The 27,431-nt window shown below is 37.7% G+C and overlaps 3 protein-coding genes and 1 long non-coding RNA gene across 4 annotated transcripts; 2 read left to right on the forward strand and 2 right to left on the reverse strand.

The window, feature by feature from the left end:
• The first annotated feature begins 1,445 nt into the window (after positions 1-1,445).
• Positions 1,446-5,429, forward strand: LOC127063684 (tudor domain-containing protein 3-like). Its single transcript, XM_050993728.1, has 12 exons — positions 1,446-1,589; positions 1,696-2,200; positions 2,364-2,448; positions 2,546-2,745; positions 2,819-2,966; positions 3,045-3,278; positions 3,358-3,491; positions 3,563-3,787; positions 3,859-4,513; positions 4,588-4,710; positions 4,799-4,877; positions 4,943-5,429. The coding sequence occupies exons 2-12, from the start codon at positions 2,175-2,177 to the stop codon at positions 5,104-5,106; spliced, it is 2,073 nt and encodes a 690-aa protein (XP_050849685.1). The 5' UTR covers positions 1,446-1,589; positions 1,696-2,174; the 3' UTR covers positions 5,107-5,429.
• A 1,304-nt stretch (positions 5,430-6,733) lies between these two features.
• On the forward strand, positions 6,734-8,903 carry LOC127063688 (autophagy protein 5). Its single transcript, XM_050993735.1, has 4 exons — positions 6,734-7,232; positions 7,316-7,521; positions 7,593-7,918; positions 7,988-8,903. The coding sequence occupies exons 1-4, from the start codon at positions 7,077-7,079 to the stop codon at positions 8,098-8,100; spliced, it is 801 nt and encodes a 266-aa protein (XP_050849692.1). The 5' UTR covers positions 6,734-7,076; the 3' UTR covers positions 8,101-8,903.
• Positions 8,904-9,038: 135 nt separating this feature from the next.
• LOC127063694 (uncharacterized) lies at positions 9,039-27,313 on the reverse strand. The gene is made up of 4 exons (XR_007781450.1): positions 27,093-27,313; positions 12,658-12,820; positions 9,916-10,006; positions 9,039-9,096 (listed from the first exon to the last, which is right to left on the reverse strand). It is a non-coding gene; the product is annotated as an uncharacterized LOC127063694 (long non-coding RNA).
• LOC127063682 (ubiquitin carboxyl-terminal hydrolase 36-like) lies at positions 12,857-21,569 on the reverse strand. Its single transcript, XM_050993725.1, has one exon. The coding sequence runs from the start codon at positions 20,842-20,844 to the stop codon at positions 18,034-18,036; it is 2,811 nt and encodes a 936-aa protein (XP_050849682.1). The 5' UTR covers positions 20,845-21,569; the 3' UTR covers positions 12,857-18,033.
• Positions 27,314-27,431: the final 118 nt, after the last annotated feature.

Raw genomic sequence — 27,431 nt, forward strand, 5'->3', positions numbered from 1 at the left:
GATAAAATTATTTTGCTTTTACGTAGAAAAGGTATAACGTTTTGTCAATTATTTGCATTGAATATGATGCTTTAAAATGCAAGGGTAATTTAAATAGAAATATAGGTTATATTAAGGATGTTCATCTTTCACTCAAAACGTGTGTAACTTCAGCGACAACTATGGACAAAAAATGAACTACAAGTGCAAGCTGAACCTGTCCCACCATGTGCCTGTCGTGTCGGTGTTAAGTTTGATATAAGAGGTTATACTCTTACGTATATATCTCGCATATATATAATAATCGGGTTCGATAGGTAATATAGGTAGTGTTACATGTATACTTATATATTATATCATTTTAATATAAGTTCGATGTGTGTTCATGATGTGTTGATAGTTTGCGCGAAAAACGATCGCGTAAGATGACACATTCTTTCTTCTTTTATTATACATTATCATATTACATATAATAGCAGTAGTAATAGGAATAATATAAAGTGGAGACTATTCCTATAGAGGAAATAGTGCTTGGAGAAAAATCTCGTAGATATAATGTTTACTTTTACAAAAATATAATATATAATATGTAAGTATATATTCTCTACTTATTATTTTTGATAAAATAATCAACATATGTATTGTACTTTATATGCATTTATCATTAAACAAAATTATATCATTGCTGTGTCCGTTTTAATATAGTCACTGCGACGTAATTTGTTATATATTCTTTACAAAATCTGTCTTTCTAATATATAAGATATAAAAGGAATTATAAATTTTTATCAAAATTTTAACAATATCTCTAGAAACTTAGATTCATCGACACGAATAGTCGCGCACGTATTTTCTTATTTTTGCCATAAAATCATTTGTCCGAGCAAGGTTTTTTAAATTTTCGTCCTTAAAAAGAGAGTTTATTCATCAAAAGAATTACGCCTGTTTTCATTGTTGGCATAAACTGTTATAAAAACGATAGCCTTAATAATCGATTATAAGAGGTTATGTTAATTTGCGATCAATCGAATTATTACGTTACTATCGATTATTGGATTCTCGCATGTTTTACGATAAATAAATTTTGTTTTAACTTTGACAAAATATTATTTGCTTAGCGACATTTTTTTGTAAAAAAGAAATTTATATAGTCGGCATTGTGTTTCATGTTTACTATAAAAAATCTAGACGGTCTTCTTCGGAATATAAAATACAAGTCTCTCTGGTTTTCATAGTATCTGTATGACCTACTTTTGAAAACGTTTATGATCTTAGTATTGCGAGGAGAATTATTTTTGGATGGAGCATGTATGTATATTCTCATCGATCATATGTCATATTCTCTTCGATCAATCGAGCTTAATGAGTTACATATATGCATATGTATGCATCGATACTTGTTCTTCGTAAATTCGTGTAGAAATTAAATCAGGTTCTTTTTCTTTTTTAGATATCTATTTAAAAACATGAAAGAAAATAATCAATTATTCATAAGAATTTGAATATCTAATCTATCAGAGTTTAAACTTTGATGTGTAACCACGTTAGTAAATAACCAATTAATCAACATCGTTCTATGAGTCTACAAAAGTTTCATCAATTGCAAGGAGGTATGAGTTATAATTTTATCAGTAATTCTTGATTAAACATTACATGCTATGTCGTACAAATTTTGAAATAATCTTTCATTTTAAAGAAAGCATTTATCGTATATAGAAAAAAGTGCATCAAAAGCAGTGAGCCGTCTATAGTGCAGTACGAGAAAATAATTTCAAAATGAATTCCATTCGATTGGAAATTGTTTAGCGCGACATCTGTCGTTGGATCTTGATGATCGATGTAACGTTTTCAAGATGGTGGCAGACGAGTTAGATTTTAGTAGGCGCGGTTCTTTCGTTCGATCATTCTTTAAAATTGCACAGTAGCAAGACATATAAGGATCGAAGAAAAACATTCTAAAAATATTACTTTGTTGTAATATCTTAACGGAGTATCCAAAATTTCTAACTCTGATTTATTGTGTCAGCTGATAAAATGTTTACCTACGTTTCTGCAAATGCATTGCATATATCTCTTACACGAGATATTTTGTAGTCTAGATATTTGTACTAAAAGATTTGCAAAAAAATAACGACGAAAGTACAATCCTTTAAATCAAAGAATTTCTTTATGTAAGAAAAGTGACTGTGGCTACTATGGAAAAGTTAAAAGAGCATGGCTGGTAAGTTGCATAGTTGATTATTACTTTGCTGTCTCAAGGTCTTTTATATATATAAATATTTTGTTGAAGTATCATGTGTATATATAAATATGTGATATATATTAGCATTAAAGTAACAGTGCTTTGTGAACCATCGTAAAGTTTAACTAAATATTTATATTAGGTACCTTTCTAACCATGGATTTAATCTTGTCAGCGATTCTGGAAATATCAATGACTTAGAGAAAATATTGAGACGTTGTCTAGATGTAAGTTTTTGAAATGAAATCTAACTGATATAGTCTACATCAATTCTCTCTCTCTTTTTTTCTTCCCTCTGTAAATCTTTATATCATTATTTTATAGCTTGATCTAAAGGAAATTAGTAGTGGTCAAGGAGATATTCATCAAGGAAATATTATATTACAAATACAAAAATTACGTAATGTTGCTGCCCCTAAAGGTAATGAAGAATCTCGTGGTGCACCACGCATGTTAAAGTTATCTTTAACCGATGGTAAAAATAATTACCAAGCTGTAGAAATTGAACCACTTTCTTCCATAAGGTAACCGATAATGTAAAGGTATTCAAGCCTGAATTTAAATGTTATTTAATGAGGCTTGTGTATTCTTTTATAGTTTAAACACACCTCCTGGTACAAAACTATTGCTCAAGTCAGGGAGTATACCCATGTCACATGGAATTATCTTATTAAGACCCTCAAACATAAGTCAACTATTAGGAGGAAGAGTGTCAAGTCTTGTAGAGAAATGGGAATTAAATAAAGTAAATAAAAACTTTTTAATTATATTAATTATATTTATATTTACTTCTAATAAAATATTCATTGATTATGCGTTATAGAAATTAGCACATCACTCAAGGGTAAGATCTGCAGAGGAAGGTGGTCCTCCACCATGGATACCGTTTGGAAAAAAGATTATCAAAATTTCTGATCGGGACAAAAATTTCAAAGCATTGGTAGAAAAGGATAAAACTAGTAAAGAAAATGCAGAATTTGAAGCACAACGTAAAGATGCAATAGCTGAGGCTGCTAAGCAAGGTAGCAAAAAAGTTTTTGGTGGTGGAAATAAGCAGGTTAGTTTTAGAATACAATTCTTTTTCTTACACTAATTTATTTCTTTATTGATTATATTATTATCATTTTATTTCACAGCTATTAGATCATAGTGTACAAAGGATAGTAGAACAAGGATTTTCCATAGAACAAGCTGAATATGCTTTGCGTGTGAACAGAAATAATGTTGATAAAGCAATCAAAAGTTTACAAAGGACTAATAATAAACACAAGTAAATTTTATTCTTTTTATAATAAATAGTTAATTCTTAAGTATTTTATAATTATTTTATATTTATTATAGAGAGTCAAGAGAACCAAGAGAACCAAGAAGTAAACGTTTTGATAAAAAATCTGAAGAAAGTAAACCAAGCAGTGGAAAGATATCTTTATTTGATTTTCTTGAGGATAAGTTGCCAATTCAACCAGAGCCAGTAGAAACTACTCAAAATAATTATGTACAAAATAATGAAAATAACGTTGAACGTCTCGAATCAAAAGCGGATACACATAATACTAGAGGAGGACGGTATGCGTATTATAGAATGATAAAATAGTTTAGAAAGAAAATTAGATTCTATATTTTCTGTTGCATTATAGATCTCAAAGAGGAGGTCGTGGGTATCAAGCTCCACCAAGACATAGTGAAGAAAATAAAGCAAATAAAAGATTAAGTAATAATAATAATTCTGTTGCTCCACAATATTCTCAGTACAATGGAAATAGTAATACTCAACAAAGCAAACCACCAAGATTTCAACGAAATCAGGATACTCATGGTTATTATCATCAAGACAATGCAAATAGAAGTGGTCCTCAAAAGAGTCATAATGAATATAAAAATTCTCTTCCTCAATCTCATTCTGGTATCGGATACACTGATGATAATGGAGGTTGTCATAAAGGTCAACATGAACAACAAGGAAAAAATCCTTCTAGTAATAGGAATTATAATCATTATGAATCAGAAACTAGGAATAGACATCTTGCTGACAATTCCTATAATAGACATAATCGAGTACAGGAGACAGGGACTAGAATTTATGGAGCTAATATACCTGATAGAAATTATAGAAATCAGTTAAATAAATATCAATTACATGATAATGCGAGTAATAGGGAAAACATTGGATCTACTGCTCACAAAAATGAAAATCATAATTTGAATAATCAAAGTACTAATGTTCCTGCCAGTACTCCATGGGGATGGCAAATAGGTGACAAGTGTATGGCTAAGTATTGGGAAGATAACAGAGTATGTATTTATTTTATTATTTATTTATATTCTTGTCTAACAAAATAACTATTTTTATGCTCTTATTATTACAGTATTATAATGCTGAAGTGACTGCCGTATCTGAGAGAACATGCGTTGTACAATTTAAAGGTTTCGAAAATTACGAAGAGGTGCTTCAAGTAGATTGTATACCTATAACGGAAGACATTCATATGGTATTGTAGTTGTAATATTGCAATAACTTTACCTATATATTTGAAATATCTTAATATTAATGCATTATTAAACTAAAATATGTCTTAGGAAAAGAATGATCGGGGAAGGGATCAAAGAGCGAATAATAGACAAACTCGAAATGAGCAAAGTCAAAATAATATTGCGGGTTAGTGATAGTATTGATTTGAATCAAACTTACTGTACATATACTTAATTAAAATAATTTTTTAGCGGGTATGGAATTCCGTAGAAGTGGCAATGGACCTAGTTCTGGTAATAAAGGATATAATAAGAAGAGAGGTCCAGTACGTAGTACTCAGCCAATCTATCAGCCACCGGCACAACGAAATCATTATTCCATGCCAACTAATATACAAAATAATTCTCTACTCTAATGTGTGTAGTACCAATAATTTTCTTTAGAAAAGTAACGGAAGCTCTACTGAATATTCAGTCATAGTTTTGCTGCTGGTTCAAGACTGACTCTATGGAGCACCACATACTTTCCATACGTGCAGAGATAAATTCTACATGTGCAAGTCCGTAGATTATTTAAGGGATAATTAAATGAATTTTTTGTGTGGCAAATGATTTGTACTCAACGTTAAAATTCAATATGTAATAACTGTATAATTATGATACAAATTGTTTCTTTATGTGGTATGTGAAGAAAATGGAAGCTAACACTTCAAAAATATATATCGATATTAAAATATTATTCCATATTCCTAATCACATAACACATAATTGAGTTGAGATAATTAATGTTATCCTTTATATAAAAAAAAAAAAAAAATGGAAATACATCGTCAAAAAAAGTCATAGAAAGGCTGAATAAACATTTTTTTTTAAAGACTGTTCATCACCTTTTTCTCGTAGCGCGTGCGACTACAGCGACACGCGTGGACAAAATATGAACTACAAGCGCAATATAGAAACGCTGTCATATCAGTTTATAAGATTGTATAGGTTGTACCTTTCGCGCGTAACGATCGAGTTAGGTTAGGTTAGAATAGTAGTGCTTGTAGGTTTTGAATTTATAGTTTTTATTCTCTCATATTTATATCCTTCTTTAATGATAGCGTACCTTTTGCAGTAATCCACGATAAATACGACACAGCACAGGTATGCATTTGTTTTATGATATAAATCGTAAAACGAGTATAAAATAATAAATATAATTGATACGAAAATCAGTGAATTTATATATCAAATATTATTTTATATAAGTATAAATGTATTTCTTTTTGTACTTCTCGTCATTACTTTCATTATTATATTATTATATTATATATCATTACTACGTTAATAATAGTAATAATACAATATAAAGAGAACTACTACAGGAGATACTATTTATATGCTCACTGGAGGAGGGTCAGTCCCCGCTTATGGATAGTAGGACTCACAACATCGGAAGCTCCAATCATCATTATTGGACACGACAGTCCCTGTTTTATGGCTTTTTAGAATTAAGAAAAAAAAAAAACTATTTTTATACATGAATAATTTTCGAACAAACACCATTTTTTGACATGATTTTTACCAAAGCGAATAAAACTTTTTTAAAAATTCGAGAAAGCCATTTTCTCGCTTAAATCTTCGTCTTTAAAATGGGATCTTATTCATCAAAATCGGTCAAAAATTATGCTTGTATTCATTATGGAAACAAATGTGATGAACAGTCTTAAAGTACGTCTCCGCACAAAACTATTTATTTATTAAATTCAATATGCGTCATATTTCTAAGTAATTCTCTCTCTCTGTCTTTCTTTCTTTCTTTCTTTCTTTCTTTGTTTCTTTCTTATTTACATATGACTCATATATACGTACATAACTTTTACCTACTACAAAATATAAACATCAAACGTTCGGTGGTTTAACCTACCTTTAAGGACGAGAGCACTTTAGTCTATCAGTGTACTTCGTCGTATAAGCATCGTAGTTTTCGTAATAATTATTATTTAAATAATATATATATATATAATTAGTAATATTACTTTGTACATTTATATATATTATTTAAATTATTAGATTATTACCATCGGAGACGTACTTTACGAATTAATTAAGTATTTTATCGTTAGATAGCGTTGTCGTTCACAAATCTTTAGTTCTGCTTCCTGTGTTATTACTGGCGCTACAATTTCATTCCGTTAAGTTCCTGATAACATTCTTCGTAACAAAAATGGTAAGCAACATGGACGAAAAGTATTTAATAGTTGTTAAATCTATGATACGACTCGTTAGCGTTAAAAGATAATGCGATATCGTAGTAGACGAAAAATATACGTTTAGTATACTATCGAGGTGTCGTTACGTCGTTATATTGATAAGAAACAAACAAAACCATTTTTTCTACACAATGGCGAATGATCGAGAAGTTTTAAGGGAAATTTGGGATGGTAAAATTCCCGTTTGTTTTACGCTCGATACCGAGGAAACGTGCGAATTACAAGGTCCTGATCCGTTTTATCTTATGGTACCTAAATTAAGTTATTTTCCAGTGTGCACAGAAAAGGTAGTAAAATTTGTTATCTTACCTGCGTTTTTTAAATATTCTCATTTACCGATGTTATTGTCAACATTATTTGCGCTATACAGGTGAGAAAACATTTTATAAAACATATAGAAAGCGATAGCAAACAGGATCACGAAATGTGGTTAGAATTTAATGGAATTCCATTAAAGTGGCACTATCCTATTGGTGTATTATTAGATATATATTCTAATGATATTCAATTACCATGGAATATCGTTGTTCACTTTGATAAATTCCCAGAAAACGTTTTAATGCATTGTCAGAACAAGTATGTAAATCTTCTTAAAGTAGGATATGTTATTTTTGAAAGTATGTCAATTTGTAAAAATTGGATTGCAGAGAAGTAGTAGAATCACATTTTCTTGCTTGCGTTAAAGAGGCAGACGTTTTAAAACATAGAGGACAGATTGTATCGGCTATGCAAAAAAAGGAACATAGCAGTTTATGGAATGGATTAATTACGGACAAATTCGATCAATTTTGGTCTATTAATCGAAGATTAATGGAAGCAGCTAATAGCGAAGAAGGATTCAAGTATATTCCTTTCCGATGTTACACAAGCGAAGATAAATATATTCAAAAACTTGTTAAACCGGTGAATGAAGAAGGCCAAAGGAAAACATTGAAGCATTTATTGAACGAAGTATTTCCAGATCAAGAAAATGGTACGTGCAAAGACTATGTTTAATTACTTAAAAGAAAATAACCTCTTAATTAGATTTTATATCTCGTAGTTGAAGTGCGTACTCATGGAATTATACCACCACCAGAGACACCATTGCAATGGATGTCAGAACATTTAAGCTATCCTGATAATTTTCTTCATTTAGTTGTGACTTCCTCATAACCTACATTGAGGGGATGTGATAAACTTTAATTTTAGTGTTATTATTTAATGTTGCTAGTGATTATTTATGAGAGATTCTTGTATCATGGATCATCTGTATACAAATTATATTTTATTTTTTATTTATTTTCCAATGATGTCAGATGGCACATTTTGTTTCTTATTATAAGTAATACAAGTGTACCGCTTTGGTTTTGTACATGTCTGTATAAGAAAAGCAAGGAAAAAATATTTATGGAAATTAGCCGCTAATAATAAAATAGATTTTAATATGGATCAACTGCTCCTGTCGATTAAATCGATCGTGTTTCGAGTATAAAAATGTCCGTGCATTATGTAATACGTAAAATTGTTTGTAAATAATTTAAAAAATGTTTGACATTGAAATTTGAAAAACTGAATATATATTAATTTATTATGTACGTATAAAGGAAGTGTCATATAATATTTACGAATATATTTATTGAATTATTTTTAACATGATTTAAGCTATAGTACAATTCTCATGAGGCTTACGATACATTCTCAATATCCGCAACGGCAAGGGATCATTTACGTCCGAAACTTCGAGAGGTCTACGTATTATTACCGGTTGATTTCCATAATTGCTATACTCCATAGTCCTACGACTTGGTCCAAAACTCAAATAGTTCACCTCTTTCTTGTTCTGTTGTTCCTGTAATAAAAAGTAAAGGTAAGCAGCTAGAATTCGTTTATTTAGTATCGAAATAATGTAAGATACGAAATGACTCATCACGCCAAGCTTATGAATTACTTTAAATATAACTAATGCCGTATCCTGATATCTTTTCCGTATATCCTCTTTCGTCAATACAAGATCGTGTTCAGGTGGTTCATATCGTGTAGTCATTTACGATCTTCGAATGTACTGTCTTTGTATATCGTTATTTGTATATCGTATCCATTAACTATACGATTTTAATTCCAGATGTTAATCGTAGAACGATAGATACCCTTTGATTTTTCTTTTGCGAACTGAAAAAAGATTGTTAAAAGATTTTATAAGAAAACTAATCGAAATATTATTAGTTTCGATAGCCATATCTTTTGATCGATGTATCCAGAAGAAAAGGATTAAAGTGAAGAAGAAACGAACGGAAGAGAGAAGAAAAAGGGTAGAAAGAAGTTAAGAAAGGCACGAGCATAGGATAAAAATATATACGTACAACTTCGCGTTGCCTTTCGCAACGACAGAAACGAGACAAACGACGCTTTTTCTACTATACCGAGGGAAGGATCACGATGCGTGCCTTTGTCTCCATCTTTCTCTCTCTCTCTCTTTCTCTCTCTCTCTCTCTATCTCTCTATCTCTGTCGTTATGCGCCTTCAAGAACGCGTGTTCTCGCTTGTCCCTATCTCTTTGAGTGCAAGTGCGCTTTATAATTAGCCGCCATCGTGAAAATGACTCTCGAGAGCGGCAGGAGCGTTCGCTGAAGGTTTTCCCAGTCAAATTGCTGCTCGAATGTGACGGTCGTTTTGATGTCACGACTTAAATTATTCCACTCTAATCGCGGTTCTTCCTCGGCTATCCTTTGGTATGTATTCGCTTGGTTGCGTTACTTTTTGTCGACTTTTTCAAGGAAAAATTGAGAAAAACGACTTTTCTTCCTTTCCTTTTTTTTTCTTTTTTTCTTTTTTTCTTTTCTAGATTTTACAGAAATTAAGAGATTAAGAGAGAAGGAGAGACAAAGAGAAAGAGTATAGTTTGCGCGGTAACAATATGTAGAAACGTCTCGGAAATTAACAACGAATTGCTTTTATTTCGAGATTTTTTATTTTTTCTTTTTTTCTTACCCGTAGAAAGAAGGATCGACTCGAAGAAGACTAGAAGAATAATTACAGGAGAGCGGATCTTTCGTTGTACTACCGATCACCCCTCGCTTTGCTGCGAACAAAATCAGTCACGTTACTTGAGCTTTGGAATCGAGCCAGGAAACATTTTGTATATCCCTTTCGAATTTCCGCTAGACAAACAACATTTCTAGATTTATCAGGAAGACTTTCTTTTCTTTTTATATTTAATTCTTTTTTTTTCTATTTGATAGGTAGAGTATCCTCCCTCCTACCGTCTCCATAGCCAAGGTGATTTTGTAATCGACAAAAAAGAAATCTTTGAATAGTGAAAAAGAATCCAGAAATAATTCTAATTTCTTTCATTGAATTTGATTTTTTATTATGATTATATTTCGCGAGACTCGTCATTAGGAGTTCGTTCGATCTTATGGAATATTTTTCTACGCGCCGTTACATCCTTTCTAACTGCATTGAAAAAATGAAAAAAGGGTCGCGAAAGGATTCTATACATTTCTTCGAGCGAATAGGATTTTCTTATTAATTATATTCTCTCCGTGACTCGTCATTGAGAGTTCGCTCGATCCTATGGAATATTTTTCTACGTGCCAGTGCACCCTTCCTAATTGCATTGCACCAGTCTGTGACATTTATTGGCGTTGATTGACGCGTTGCATCAGTCTTGCTCTACGATTCAAGGTTCGACTTGTGCGCGTGCGCGCGAGCTGCATACACCCGCGTTCATATACAGTGGCCTCAATAAAAACGAGTGGTGTTATTTATCATCGCGATATATGTATAACGTCGTAGCTTTTGGCAATCGGTTTTTGCTTGGTCGTCGTCCTCGTAGACGAATGTAGATAGAAAGAAAACAAACTCTGAACGTGAAAATAATCGGCTGGAATTTACGAGTCAATTTATTCAAAGACGAATTTTCTTACCTTTATTCCGAATTTTTCATTTACGATTTAATGAACTTGTTGACTCGGAAATCTTAAAATTCTATTTCATACGTGTTTTATATTTCTTCTAGAAATCGCAATAAAAATGTATGAATATAAAGAAATATATAAAATGTATAAGAATGAATCGTATCACGCGAATATAGTAATTTTAATCACATTAACGTATTGATTACGACTGTCGAAGTTCAAACGTAATAATAATTAATTATACTAAGAATTTTTACATTTTGTCGTTCGTAGAAATTTATCATAAACGGGGACTTAAATCATGTTTGTGGAATCAAACGCGATATCGATAAACTCACGATTCTGCTTTATCTTCGAGAGCAAAGAAGCGATCTACGGACTTCTCTTCCTAGCAGCAGCTTTGTCCGTTTGTTTTCAAGACGATCATTCGACACGTGCGTATTTAACTTATTTGAAACTAGTGAACAGGCCGCCGAACAGATGTCGATCGAAATAAATTAAGTTTTATTTGGTATTCGTTTGATCGCGGTTAACTCGAATTCGTTCCAGGTAATTTCCAATGTCCGTAAAATAAAAGAGGAAGCGAAAAAAAAAAGAAAAAAGAAAAAAAGATCACGCTTAGAAAATTGTACAAAAATATATTATCCCTCGTCATTATTTTCTTATACAAAATATACAGTTAGTATACATAATATAATAGTGAGCAAAAGGAATCGTGTTGATAGTACATATGTAAAAAGAGAAACAGGATCAAAGGATGCCCTTAGCGAATTCTACAAAAAAGCATCGCGTCAATTAAAATCGACGTAGTGTAGTTAGTAAGTGTGCATCGTCACGGTGAAAGCGCCAAGTGCTAAGGCGAGACCATGAGCGAGCAAAGCTTCATTCTGATACATACGAACTTATCTATATACGTACATACACATACGCGAATATATACACATATACATGTGCACATATATACTTACGTCGTATGTACGTACGTATGATGTACATACACAACGATCACCAATCGTTCTTATCTCGTAACGTAGTCACATCATTTTCCACCGAAGAGCCGAGCATAAGCGTGACTCTTTCCTAGAAACTGACAGCCCATTTTCTTTTTTACAGATACCGATTGCGTAATCTTCATTGGTGTTTACTCATTTTTCCAGAAGTCTTTACCTTTACCTTCGTCTAACGTCACGCTCGTAAGAAACAAACAAGTAAAAAAAGCAACAAAAGACAAAGACAAAGATCGACTGAGTAAAATTTGGAACTACGCGAAATTCTAATTATCAGATTAGTATTTAAAACGTCCTTGCATGTTTAGAAAAGAAATTTTCGTTAATAACTAAATAAACTCGAGTACGATGATGACGTCCATAACGTACGTCCGTCCTTCGTTCAATGAGAAATTGTACGAGCTTGGCATTATGTATATCTTTATACGATACTTAGAATTTAGCAAGGAACTTTTAAAATGCATCTTGCATTTATCGAATATACCAACAGTTTATCATGTGCGTCAACGTGAAGAAGAACGCGCTTGGATACGTTGGGATTTCATTGTGCGTCGATACTTACTACTTCACGCTTAGATGCGTATGTGTATGTACTTTTCTCTATGTATGTATGTATATACATTACCTACGTATATGTTATACATATACGTATACGTAGGTATCTAAGTGCTTAGCGTGGCGTGCTTAGAAAGTTTAACGAGTACGTGTATGACCGTCGCTCGTTCACGCTGCCAATCGTCCGCGATAACGGAAATAATGCATCGCTGGTGCATCGCTCGTGCAACTTGCAGCCGGTTGACTCTTACTTATCTGTAGTTCTAATGTGTACTCGTAGATCGATCGGCACGAGATCGAGGAATTCGAGAAGCTCTCTGTTACTACTTTGAAATATCCTCTCTCTTTCTCCTTCTCTGCGTTTCTTGTTTTTTCAATGGGAGGAGGGAGGAACCATCGGAACGTCGAGTTCTTCTGGAATTTAAAAAGAAACGATAGATAGCATCTAGATAACGAGAAAGACAAAAATTTTCTTTACTTTCCGATTCTTTCAGTACATCTCCTTAGCGATTAGATTCGAAATAGTTTTGTTTGTTGTTCTGAGGTTCATTTCTAGGACAGATGTTCGAAACAGCGAAAGTAATTTCGCTCTTCGATCGAGTATTCATTCGGAATGTAAAAAGAGAGAAAATAGGATTTAGAAAATAATTAATTTGTTGGACTTTTTTTTCTCTCTTATTTCCTCTTTCTTTTCTCCTTGTATAATTATATTCTAAACGATTTATTGTAAGAACCCTCGTAGACTCTTGAAACGGAGAAATGAATTTGCTTTGATCGAGATCTTCCAAGTAGATATACTAAAAGAGAACGTTTTGATTCGCTTGTAAATTTTTTCTCGTTAATTGTTAAGATTAGTTTTTTAAACAACATGTATCGAATCGTTTTAGGATTATAGGGGAAAGGTAAAATAATTGATGGGGTAAACACAGATTCTTTTAAAATAATCTCTTATATTTTCTTTTAAATTCGGTAAACCTTCTAACATCTCGTATGAGATCTATGCGTTATTTTCCGCGTTTATGTGTATGTATCTATATAATATATAATATATATATATATATATACATACATACATTCATACGTACGTACATATACATAATACAATATTTTTAATACAATGATCTTGCGTTACGTTTCAATCTAAGAGAAGGAAAACGTTATCAGTGGCTTTCTTTCTTGCACCAGATCAGACAGACAATAAGATCGTAATTTTCTCTTTCATTCTCTATTTCTCTCTTTCTCTCTCTCTCTCTTCCTCTCTCACATTCTTCCTCTTCCTCTCGATGAATCACAATGACGGATATGGTCGTTTCGGGCGAATCCCTCCAATGGAGAAGGATACGATCGCGTTCACGAGGACGTGGATAGAAATGTAACCTAATATATATATATATAAACATATATATATACACACACATAAACGTTATAAATTTATCGTTGTTTCTTTTCTCTCTTCCTTGCTCATATACACATATATATTCTCAAACGCTTCGCATACTTTCATTTTTCTCTATCTCGTCTTGGATAGTCTCGATTGTTTTATAAAGATAAGGCGATAAGTTTTTGATTATTATATTATAAATCACACATTGAAAAGAGTCGTTCGCTTCTCGCATCGAAAGAATCGAATTTTCTTCTCTCTTTTTCTTTTGTTTACACATTAGAGAAGTCAGGAAAAATCAGGACACTATATGTAAGGGTAGTAAGTAATGAAACGAAGACAGGAAGACGGACTTCGTCGTGGCATGATCGATCGACGTTCTTCGAAATTATCGAGCGAACATAAATACGTGGAATACGACACGAGACAAAGGAATAGGGGAAACTTTTCCGTCTAATGTACTTTTGCTTTATTTCCTCTAACAGAAATAATTATATATATATATATAACATTATAAATATACGTAAATTCCGACAATTTCCTGTAGCAACTTTCGTTCGATTCTTTCTCAAGGCGAGTTAAAAGCGATAAGGCACTGATGATCGAGACACCCCTTTTGAACGATTGATACGTTTTTTACGTTTTATTAAAATAGATTTTGTGTTCATTTTAATTGCGCGTATACATATATACATACACACATTTATATATATATATGTATAGGGAAGAGAGACAAAAAAAAAAGAAATAGATACTACTTTCGCTATTATCTCACTCGTTGCTACCGATCGAGCATACAATCGTACGATTTTTTGTGCGTTCAAGACAGGAGCGGAATCCTCGCGACGACGTACGACCCTAAAGAGCGGGGGCTCGCCCACGGAACCTCCGTTTATGCACTTAAAAATATTGCTTATATACGCTTTATGCCTCGTTAATAGACTCTTGTGGGCTGCTCGACACACACTCAGACGCATAAACGCATATATTCGCTCTAGAAACACACAAACACACACGCACATATACATATGTAAGAGAGTTAACGGATTTCTTTCTCTGTCTCTCATTCTTTTTAAACTCCTATATCTATTTCGTTCGTTCTATCAGGCAGGCACACGTACCTTTCCGATCGATCTCGTTGAACTTTATATATATATATATATATATATTTTTTTATTATGTAAAACGTTATGGCATTATGTAATTCATTATGGCTCACGATTATTCTAAGACTTTATTGTACGTTGCCGCCCTTCGTCGGCACCTATATATTGTTTTTCATCTTTCTTTAGAAGAGCTAAGGCGAGACTTTTCTCTTATTATTATTATTGTTATTATTGCTGTTGTTATTATTAATAGCATCGTGTCGCGACGAATAGTCGAACGATATTCTCATGATCCCAAAAATTTTGTTTTATCATTTTTTTTTATTTTAAATTCCATTGACAAGAAAAGAGATATATAACAGAGTCTCGTATATGCATGTATGTACATATCTAGACATTTTTATTAACTCGACCTTTTAAATTGGAGAGAATTATGTACTACAAAAAGAAAAAGGTTATCTCTACTCAGTTACAATATCGCAAAGGTATTGATAAACAAGTGCGTTCAGTGATTTGTTTTAAAAAGCCGCAAGTTTTTCAATTGCATCAAAACGTGAGTCATATTTATTACTTTCTTCGGCCGATGACAATAAAGATTTGATCGAAACCATGCAAAGATTAAGAACAAAGAAAACAAAAAAAAAAAAGAAAAGAAAAGAAAAATATGCTTATCGATTTGATTGTTGGATCGTGGAGACGTCGAGCTATCGATTTCCGTATTGCAAGGACACTTGTAATAGTTGTTAACAAAAAAAGAAGACAAAAAAAAGAGAGAGAGAGAGGAAGAAAAATTAACTTCATAATATCGTTTTAAATAGACTTCCTTACATATGTATATATGTATAACTTAATGACGTATCTTCTTCTGTATTTCTCTCACTCTTTACCAATTGTCTTTAATGTCGATAATAGTTCTTTTCTAATTATAGTATCGTTCGCTTATTCGCATAGAAAATTTCAAAGAGTTCTCCTTGCTCATCATAACACGGATATAATATATCGTGTAACATAAGCAATTATACACACAAAATATGCATAGTACATTTTCGATCTGATAATACAACTGAAGAATGAGAGAATCTATATGAAGAAATAAATCGAAAATGTAGAATGACATTTTTTCATACGAGGACTCATTTCCGAATACAATATAATATATTATATTTGTACTCCGCATAATTCCGAAAATGAGTGTTAAAGATCTTTTTATGCTTATACACGATCTCGTTTGTATTTACATACATTTAACAGATATCATTTTCTTATCTATCTGCATATTGATTTTCGGATTATTAACATTAGATAGTAAAGGAGAAATGAAAAATGAAATAAATTTGGCTTTTTCTGCCAATAAAAATTTGTTTTTATTAGCTTAAAAAATTATTAGGGATGACAATAATTTTGTTATCGTTGTTTACTAATTCATAAAAATATAATTGAGTACGCGTGCGTACTCGACGAATCTTCGGCATCGATTTATTCGGAAATGAAGTCTAATGCGAGAAAACGTTGACATTTTCAACTTTCTTTCTGTACGTAAATCTATAAGAGATTTCCTCGTCGTACTATCAAATCGGGAATATTTCGTATAATAATTTATAGTCTCGCCTTATTTCGAAACGACTCCTTTCTTTATCCATAGCGTTTTTCAGTTTTACGCGCGATTTCGTATGTGAGGTACATATACGTCGACAAAGTTTAATTCTTCCTTAACGATTGACTACTATTTAAGGCACGCGATTTTTACATTTTTTTCTGGGATTTTTTCATTTTTGTTTTTTTTTTTTATATTATATTATATATATTTACATATGTAAATCATCGTTGCGATTAACTCGTTTTGTCTTTTGCTTTTATAGGTAATTCGCGACGAGATACCTATAAACCAAGTAGAAAAAAAAGAAAAAGAAAATGACACGAGCGCGCGCGCACGATGAATAAAATTTCTTCTATGTATACATATATATATATATATACGTTTCTTCCTTTTTTACAGATTCATAGTATAAAATATATATGTTTATATATCCTCTTCAATCTAATATACATATAACATAGGTACATATAATTTTCTTCGCGCACGTGTGTGTGCATTAAACTTACATATATACACACGCACACACCCGCACGCGATACAATATACATCGAAAAACGTTTTCTGTGATCTTCGTTAAATTGATAACTAAAAAAGAGAAAAGGAAAAAGAAAAAGAATAAAAAAAAAAAAAAGAAAAGGAAAGGCACGCAGAGTGATCTTTCTCGAACGGAAGCGATGGCTGCTACTGCTGCTGCGACAAATCCTAATTCTCGGCCATTTTCTTCGCACGTCAACCATTCTTTCTATTTTCTTTTTCCTTTTTATTCCTTTCTTCTTTTTGTTTGTTTGTTTTTTTTTTTTTTAAGTTTTTTCCTTTCACTCTCTCGTACAAAAATATCTTCGCTAAAGCCGAGAATCGTCTCTATCTATCTCTATCTCTCTATCTCTATCTCTCTCTCTGTTTCTCGCACATATTTCCTCTCCAAAATTTCTCCTTATCTTGTAACGATCACGTGGGTAGCTGACATAATTCCATAATTATAGCATGAGTACTCGACCTCTAAACGGCCTAGCTGATAATCACCAGGTTTTAATCTCGGAAAAGTTAGCCGGCGTTGATCGGCGTTGAAAAAGTCGGAGGTGATAGTGGAGGGAAAGAGGAAGATATTAAGAAGAAGAACTCAAAAGACTCGATCCTTACTCTCGACCAATGGCCGATTACATTCTTATCGCGACTACGAGGTGGCCGTCGATCCGCGGAAAAGATAAGAACGTTCGTTCGGTGTCGTCTACGTGTCGTAGATCACGTACGGATCGATCCTTCATTATTTAATGGACCTCTTTCCCTTTTTACCTCGTGTTATTCTTTGATCGAAAAAATATTATAGCCCTATCGAAGATTGAACTTTCCTCTGTTATATGTGCATTATGGTATATATGCGTCTATAATGACTATTATTACGAAGTCGTTGCACGTCCCATACACCTCTTCTATTCTTCGTAAATAGATAAAATTTATATTGGAAAAATTCGTCAAAGGGAAAAGAAAAGAAAAAAATAAAAAAAAAATAAACGAAGATAAAGATGCGAACAGCTACAAGGGGCTAGATGTAGTGCGAACTAGCCGGATACCTAACGAATGCGCTCCTAATCGGTTGGAAGTCGGTGTACAATGTACTAGGCTGATTCCTCCAAGACAACGGTACTTTAAGATTTAGTTCGAGAGCGTAATCGTGCCCACCTCGGTCCTCATTCAAATTGCATATACTCTGGCAGTTGTTATTGTCGTGGTTAAGAAGATTCTGAGGCGAGAGATCGCGATAAGCGCCGTTCTCCTTACTAGGTTTACTTATGGGATTGTCTAAGTAAGGCTTGAAGAGTATGGCATCTTTACTGTTGGATGTCGGTGGTGGCGGTTGTGGGGCCGGAGGAGTTGGAACAGTACTCGTAACTGGTTCTACAAGCGACGGAGAGACATCGCGGAATCTTTTCGGCTTGACCAGACAGAGTGGCGTCTCCTGCGGTGGTGTTTCGTCTGCATCCAGACGAAGTCGCTTCGGCGAGGAAGAAAACTCATCGTAGCAGCAGGATAACGTAGCCGTACATCGTCGTCGTTTCGTTGGCGATTCCTCGGTCGACGTTTCGCTTGGAGATGAGTAGCAGTAAGATGATGGTCCGGTTAAAGAGTCCGCGTAGGAGGATCCTCTGGAGAAGCGTAATTCTTGATAACAAGAGGAATTTGATGTATCCACGCAACAGGGATATCCGCAGATCCTTGAGGATTCGAATGTGGGTTCAGGCGATAAATCAGCTATGCGATTGTTATAATAAGAAAAGAGTTGCGTTGGAGAAGATGCCAACTCGCAGCAATAGAACTGTTGACTCTGCGGAACTTGCGGCGGTGGAGATCGTTCGATGTACTCAACGTCGACGCATTCCTCCTCGGCGACAGGCGAAGCGAGGTAGTTGGTAGTTCTTAGATCGATTGGTGTGTCCACGGAAATGATCATTTGATCTTGGCTCGGGCCGAGTCGTTGTCGAGCATTACCTCTCAACGCAATTTCGCCCCTTAATTCGCTTTCCTGGCCAAGCCACTTTTGTACCTGGCGACGATTTATACCAAACTTCCTCGCAGTGGCACGTTGATTTCCCGCTACCCCAATGTCCCGATGGAAAGCATCGAGTACGTCGAGTTTGAAGCGCAAAGAGAAAGATCTCCTGCGGCCTAGATCGTTCGAGGAAGTTCTGGCCTCGTTCGAAGGGCAACATTCGACGAGACTGTCCATCTCACTATCCGAGCAACTTCCGCTGCTGGATCTTGCCGAGCTACTTCCAGGCTCGGAATAGGTTCCCTCTTGATCGTCCTCGGGGCTTCTGGAGTCGACGTGAAATGAACTACGCCGAGCGGGATGAGAATCCACGCAGGAGGATACGCCATCTTCGCGGATCTCTTCGTCCTCGTTCAATCTTGATTCTTCTTCCTCTTCGTCTATCTCTTCCTTTTTGACCCTTACGCCGCAGAAGAGTCTTCTTCGTCTCTCCTCTTCGTCCTTTTCTTCTTCGAGAACAGCCGATACATTTCTTCCAATTGGATCGGGACACTTGTCCGAATTCAAAGATTCTCGAGCACTAAAGAGAATGGCAGACGTGGAATTTCCAGCGTAGCAATCGTTAACACTTCCTCGCGTAACCTGTTGAGGAGAGAGAGGTAGACTTCGCGTGCACGTCGCCACGGAGTCTGGACTAGCTCGTTCTGTCTTTATCATTGACGGCGTTAACGCTCTGCCGTAAGCATTTCCGTCCATCGAGGATGAGTCGGCGTTACCAAGAGTAGTAATAGTAGTAGTAGTAGTAGTAGTAATCGTTAACGCACCGACCTCGATCGGTGGGTATGGGAGATCTCGACGAGACGGTCGGAAACACGTCGTCAACGTTTCGTATATCTTCGTCTCGCTATCGACATCGTAATGAGTACTTTCGAGATCGCGCTTACGTTGTTCCTCGGCGTTATTCCAATCATAATAGCTCCTTTCACGTTCGATCAAAGCGGAAACTTGCTGCATTGCTCCGTTCTCGATTTCAACGTGATATCGTGGATGTTGATGTTGATCACGTGGAACGTACCCACTGACGATTGTCATCGTCGTCGTGTTCGTCGTAACTGGCAAAACGATTTCAGAGTTTGGATGCGCGTACCGCGGTGACGAGGGCGAATCTCGAGTCAGAGAAGAACGTGGCGGAAGAGGAGGTGGGGCGGGCCGGACGGCCGACTCGTCGCCGTGCAGTCTGGCGAGACCGAGGTTCAAGGCCGGCGCCGGCACCGCTGGAGTCACGCCGGGCATCGTAACCCCTTCCGACGTCGACAACGTCACCTCGTGCTTCGAGATCACTGTTGTCGTCGAAGTTGGCGATGCCGATGACGACGATGATGACGCCGACGACGATGACGATAATGACGATAATGATGATGACGACGACGATGACGATGACGATGACAACGGCGACGACGACGAGGAAGAAGAGGAGGATAACGACGGTGACGACGTCGAAACTATCGAGTTCGAATTACTTGTTTCGGCGCAACTGTTCCTCAGATTGTCCTCGCACTGCAGCCATTTTTGTATTTGTCGACGATGTATTCCATACTTTCTAGCTGTCGCACGTTGATTACCACGACAATCGATGTCATTTCTATAAGAATCGAGGACCTTGAGCTTGAAGGACGGCGCGAATATGCGCCTGCTGCCCATCGCGCTTACGGACTTCCGTACGTTCTGTTGCGGCGATTGCTGCGGTTGCTGTTGCTGTTGCTGTTGCTGTTGCTGCTGCTGATGATGAAGCGATCGCTGATGTTTGCGATGCACCATATTCACTGTAGTTCCTTCTGGAAGTAACTCACTAGTGCCACGAGCCATGACGCGAGACAGGCACGTAACGGACAACTATCTCGCACGTCGTTCACGACGAGTCGACGGCGTGTCGACGAATAATCACACGTTTCTTTTTTAACACAACGATAGGATGTGGTACGTTCACGAGGGTGAAACACTACAGGCACTATCAACGACGGTAACAAAAACGACAACGATGACGACGATGCACGGGGGTACCTCGACGCGTAACATCGCACGAAGTGGTCTGACCGCACGGAGTACGGAGTTCCTTTTAGGTCTTGGTAGATGCCGTAACTAATTTTCATCCCCTCTCACACGTCCGAGAACCGTAGCCGCTTCCCACCGAAACGCTCTTTTCCCCTTCCCTTTGATCTCCCTCTAACTATCTCTCTCTTTCTCACTTCGACGGTATCCCCACCGCTGTTGGTCAGAATGCGACACCGGCGCTCTCTCCGTTTCGCTTTGTCTCTCCTCCTCTCTTCGCCTCTTCTCTTAGCTGTACCCCCTCTCTTCGTCTGGAGCTTAACTCGGTTCTTCTCGAACGAGCGCGGCCGGCTGGCTGGTCCACCGACAACGTCCACCGTCCGTTCTTCTTTCTCTTCTCTGTGCATCGTAGTTGTATGTGTGCTACCGATCCTCCTTCTCTCTCTCTCTCTCCCTCTTACACATACATACACACATCCCACTCATACATAAACACTGTCCGCCTGCCTGTCTCTCTCTCTCACTCCCTCCCTCACCCCTTCTTTCTCTTTCTCGCTCTCCGGACCAGCAGGAGCGTAGGCGCCCCACCCGCCGCCCCCTCCACCGTCTCGGCCGTTCGCACCTCGCTCAGTAAAGCTCCGCCATATTGCAGGCCCGCTTCCGTCGATGACGCGCGCGGGAAACGTCACAGCGGCGTGACGACGCTTACCCGGCGCCATGTTGTCTGCCGCGCTCTCGTCCAGCCGTCCGCCGTCCGCCGCCGCCACCGTCACCGTCACCGTCGTCGCCCTCCCGGTGCACGGCAGCCAGCGCGGAGCCTTCATTTTTGCGGGCCTTTCTCTCCTTTCAACCTCCGTCCTTCTACAAGCGAACTACCAGTCTACGTTTTCATACGTTTCACGCTCTGATCTCTCTCTCTCTCTTCCCTTGTTCTTCTCTTTTTCTTCTGTCTCCATCTTTCCGTCTTTTTTCGTTTACCACACTGCATGAATTTTCGCCCTCCTTCAGAGACGGACCAAAGGGAACCGTTTCAAGAAACGATGCGTTTTGGATAAAATTAGCGCACTTGCATCGCCGTATGTATACTCTTCCCGTTTCTAAGTCAACCATCTATCCTGGGATTGGATTCGCAAGAAAACCTAATAAGATTATTGAGTCTCTTTGGACTCCTGAGAATAAGAGATGCATCTAGGCAAACGCAAATTCGTTCTTTCGTTTCTTAGTTGGATGATATAACGATGATGCAGAGGTATCGTGACAAGAAGAGTCGAAAGAAAATAGTATACGTGCATTGGATAGAAAAGGTTCAGATTGATTCTTCTTCACGTACCGTACTTCCTCTTTTTTCTTTCTTTAAGTTCAACTTCCGTCGCGAGATCTACGGACTGGGATAGGGATGGATATTGGGAAAATGGTAATAAAGAACATGCATCGATCTCAGCGCTACGAGAGTGGAATGGGAAAGCTTTGCTTTACGTACATAAAAGAGGTGGTGGTAAAGAGGAGTGGAAGAGAAGTGTCAGTGAAGAGAGGTAATGGTCAAAGAGAAGTAAGGGGATTTTGCCTTCCAGGAAAATGCCCATGACCGTCTAGGCTTACCGAGCAATGGTAGAGTCATTAGGGTAAAAGTTGTCCCTGTTATTAAGTTGGTAGGTCAATGGAATCCGTATTGTCCTTTTATTGGTGTTACCGTCATCTTTTCGTCTTACCGTTAGGTTTGCCAATTTTATGATGGCACGAAAGACGAGTTTCTTTCGTTGTTTCATTCTCTTTACAATAGAGAGGTAACCTTTCGTCGGTGGAAATTGCGGGACTTCTTGGAAATCAGGATATCAGAGGGAAAGAGAGAGAAAGAGAGAGAACACGAAATGCTCGCATGAAACACGGATTTCTCGGCGTATGTGCCGCGAAATGAGATCATGTTGTTTTTGTGGCATGGAGTCGACGGTTAATACGTTTAGCTACGCGTCCGCGCGGTTGCCATGCTTCTCTACGTCTTGCGCGTAGGCCAACTCGCGAGGCGATGACGCAAGCTGCGCGTTGGCACGTATACATACTTCTTCGACGAAAGAGAGAAGCGACAAGAGGACACGACGGACGAACGAACGAACGAACGAACGAGCTAGCTAGCGATCGACGTGACTTGGAAAGAACCGAGAGAAGAGAGCGGGAGGTAGAGCTAGAGGTAGAGGTAGAGGTAGAGGTAGGTAGGTAGGTAGGTAGGTAGATAGGTAGGTAGGTAGGTAGATAGATAGATAGATAGATGGATAGATAGAGCAGAGAGAGAAAGGTAGACAGAGATAGAGAAAGAGAGAAACAAAAGAGATAAAGAAAAGAGACGGGTGTCGTAAATTTCCACGATTCGCGTCACCAGCCTTTGAGTATAGAATTGTCGGTATCCTCTAGGTAATTCCCAACAGAAAAGTAGCCTTGCCGTCTTCCAAGAATTTCGACGGTTGGATCGGAGTCAGGCTTTGCGAAGGCTTCCGGCGCCGATCGACGGCCACGACGAGAGAGGAACACACCTGCTTCGTCGTTCGATCCGACCTTCGTACCGCAACGACTCATCGTTTTGGTATTCGGCGATCGGATTCTCGAGTGATGATTATGATCTTTTCACGCGCCACGGAGAATTTCATCATCATTTCGGATAATCGGATAGATATCGCGGAAAAGAATGCTTTCTTATTTTTGCTTGATAATTTTTCGTTCTCGTGTAAATCGCAATCTAAATCCTGTTAAATAATAGAGTTGTTGAATGAAAGGAAAGGATAGATAGAGAAAGGAAGGAGATAGAGAGCGAGAGAGAAAGAGTAGATTGATGCGACGGACGTGGCGCAGCAGCAACGGCAGCAACGGCAGCGACAGCAGCAGCAGCAACGGCAGCAGCAGCTAAGTCAGACCGGCAGTCGCCTAGCGCGCCACGACGGCTGGCACGGCTCGTCGAATTTGTCCTTGGGATCGAGAAGGTAGGCACAGCCCAAGGAAAGAGATGTGGCAACGTGGCAGGCAGCAGGCAGAGCTCCCCCTCCTTTGTCCGTCGTCGGCCGGTCTTGCCAGACAGGGTGTCGCCAGCTCGGTCGGCCCGGTCGGCCGGGTTTACGCGAGGGAGAGAGGAGATCGACGGGTGAAAGGAGGAAAGGGGCAGGGGTACGGGCTGAGGCAGCAGGAGGTGGAGGAGGAGGAGGAGGAGGAGGACGTGGCGGGGGGAGGGGGGTTCCGGTATGTGTGCTGCTAGTCGCGGGGAGGGCAAAGCGAATCGTGCTCGTAGAACGGAGAAGAGAGTCCGGGGATGGATGAGAAGGAAAGAGAGAGAGAAAAAATACAGAGAGAGAAAGATACGACTCCGCTCTCTGCGTATCGTAGGATCGGTCGTGGACCTACATTCACGCGGGTAGCCATGTTTGAAAACTCGCGTCCCGCTGGAATGTGCCTAAGGGGGCCCCTTCCCCTCTCTCTTTTTCCTTCCTTCGCCATTCTACGGCTCCGTCGACGATCTTCCGATGCCTTTTGCTTTCCCCTCCATACAAGAGTTGGCGCCCCAAATGGTCGCGTAACCAGAGACGCGCCTCTGGCCTGCCCTGGTCGCGCCAGACTTCTCGGCGCCCAAATGATGTACGCCGACCATTCCCTCTCTCTCTCTCTCTTTTTCTTTCTTCCTCCTACTCGTTCTATTCGTCTCGTTCCCATTGCTTTCCTTTTTCTTTCAGTATACGTACGATACCTATAAACCTTCCAATGAAGTCCAAAGAACCGAACGCACATTGTTTAACTTTTTGGCACCTTCAATGCAGGAATCTTCTTTTATGGTACCAAAGTCGAAGTCCTTTGAAAGAGAACAGAGAACACGTTGGTGTTTCGGCTGTCCCGTAACACATTGTACGAGAAAGGGCAGGGTACATAGTCAAGGTTCGTAAAAGTTGTTGAGGAGAGGAAACCGATTGGTCGCCAGAAAGAGATGAACGCTTTGTTAACATAAGAGAGGTCGACGGCAACGAATTGAATTTCGTCTGATCGTAGTTCTTTCTGGATTTTACGAGCTTATTTAGTCAGCCCTCCGCTTTTGCTTTCTTCTTGCTTTCAGTTGAAATGAATTTTCTAACGTATCTTCCCAAGTCTCGAACTTCGCGTTGTTCTTTGTGCCGGACTTTGAAAAGACTCCGCTATCAGCTTATACGAGACTTCTTATCTCAAGTTTCCTTTGAAAAAAAATCACTGCTCGAGAAACGATGAGTCTGTCCTTCGTAACCGCACGTACGTACGTAATGTACGTATGTCGTTCGGTAGATTACATCAGTAGCTTGTTAGCTCGATAACTAGTTAATAAAACTAATAAGAATAATAATAATCCATTCGTTCAATAAAGAGAAAGAGAGAAAGAGAGAGAGTCAATGTTCTCGTTAACGACATGGTAGATCGTTCGAATGTTCTCCTTAAATGTTTCCATTTACTTATCCAATAATTAGATATGATAGTTGCGAAAGGAGATAATACGCATCTTACGCGTATTTTCTTTCCGATAGGGTGAAAAGTGAGTTTTCGCTGGCTGCTCTTTCAAATCGCGAACTCGAGTTTATACTTTAGTTTATTTATGTGCACGCCGCCGACTGGGAGAGCGCCACACGTGCAACCACGTACACATATGCGTCTTGTATTCGTTTATCGGTGTGCGCGTTTACGACTTCGTGCGTAGTAGTGCGTATTTCCCCACACATTCATGAATCAAGTAAGTATGTGCGCGTATGGTGTCGAACCTAATCGCGCTTATACCCAGGGACGCATCGGCCATATTACATTCTCACGAAAATTTATATACCATGATATAACAAGCTCATAGTATATAGCTTCGTTAAAGAAAATCTCTTCGTTTTATGTAGAAAGAATGTAATAGGGGAAAAAAAAAAGAGAAAAAAAAACTTAAGAGAGTTTGCAAATCACAATGGACGCGAAGAAAGAGAAATGTCCACGTGACGTACATAGCTGGCAGTTCTACGGTGCTCTGATGACTTTCTCTGAAAAGAAACTAACCTATGTTCGTATGCAAATAAGAAAAGAACGTGTTACGAGGCTCTATATCGATCGATAACCATTAGTTTGGCCGTGAAATTCAAATACAATTTTTATTTTGTACGTATCAGTAATATTATTTATAGGCATAATAAAACTTTCATAAGGTCAGTTAAGATCGAACTAACTTCTCTATCGTGTCGACTTGCTTTCTCTTTTAAGATCTCGTCTCGTAACGAGTAGCACAAGAAAGAGACGAGGAATGCAAAGTACATTTAGAATTCGTTTAGATAGGGAGAGAGGGAGAGAGAAAGAGAAAGAAAGAGGAAGAGAGAGAAAGAAAAGGAGAGAACGTCATATAGTCTACCGTTCAACATTCCTATATTACCGATACGTAATTTCGTAGAGAGCCTTGATGCGTCCCTGATCGGGTGGTTCGCGTAGGTTAAGCGTCACACTTGGCCGCACCGCTCGTTTGCCTACGTACGAACACAGAAATACACCTTCTCCGTGGGCGGTCGCACGATGGCGCCTACTCGCGCATACCTGAACACACCGAGCGAGTGAGAGAAACAGAGTAAAAGAGTGAGAGTGTGTGTGAGAGAGAGAGAGAGAGAGAGAGAGAGAGAGAGAAAAAGAGAGCTTAAGAAACCTCTCCGTTAAGAGAACGTTTCTCTCCTTTTATTACTCACGCACGATCTCGTACGTGTGTTCGGCTCTTCTTCTTCTCCTCTTTCATCTTCTTCCGCGATAACACGTGGAAGACCAGTGGAAATAATATAATGATAATGATAATGATAATGATAATAATAATAATAATAGTAATAATAAAAATAATAATAATATAATACTAATACTATTAATAATAATAAAATAATAATACTAATAATAATAAACGTCTTATCATGGTGAAATACAGCTTTACGAACAGTGTGCGCGCGACTACGCCTACGTTCGATTCTCCCTCCTCTCTCTCTCTCTCACTCTTTCTTTTTCTCTCTTTCTCTCTTTCTATCTCTATCATTCTTTTTCTACATTTCATGCATATACAAGCTAACCTTTTATCTTATCATTGGCGAAGGCGTATCGAGGCTGACCGCCATGCGTTTTGCGAACGTTTTCGATGAGGATGCGAAGACTTCGTATCCCGGACCTTTCATCTCTTCCCTCGATTTCTTCCGAATACGAACGGAGAATTCCACGATACGGAAAGACAACACACGTTAGAGAAACGACGTTCTGTCTCTACGAACGAAGCAGCGTTCCTCCCTTTTGTTTTATTTTCTAACAAAATGTCGACGTTAACGTTAGTGTGGCGCGCGCTTCGATTTTACCGACGTTACCGACCGGCCGATAAAAATGAACGTACGTATCCTATACACGTATAAGTTACTCTC

Source organism: Vespula vulgaris, chromosome 5 (genome assembly GCF_905475345.1).
Source record: "Vespula vulgaris chromosome 5, iyVesVulg1.1, whole genome shotgun sequence".
Taxonomy (NCBI): Eukaryota; Metazoa; Arthropoda; class Insecta; order Hymenoptera; family Vespidae; genus Vespula; species Vespula vulgaris.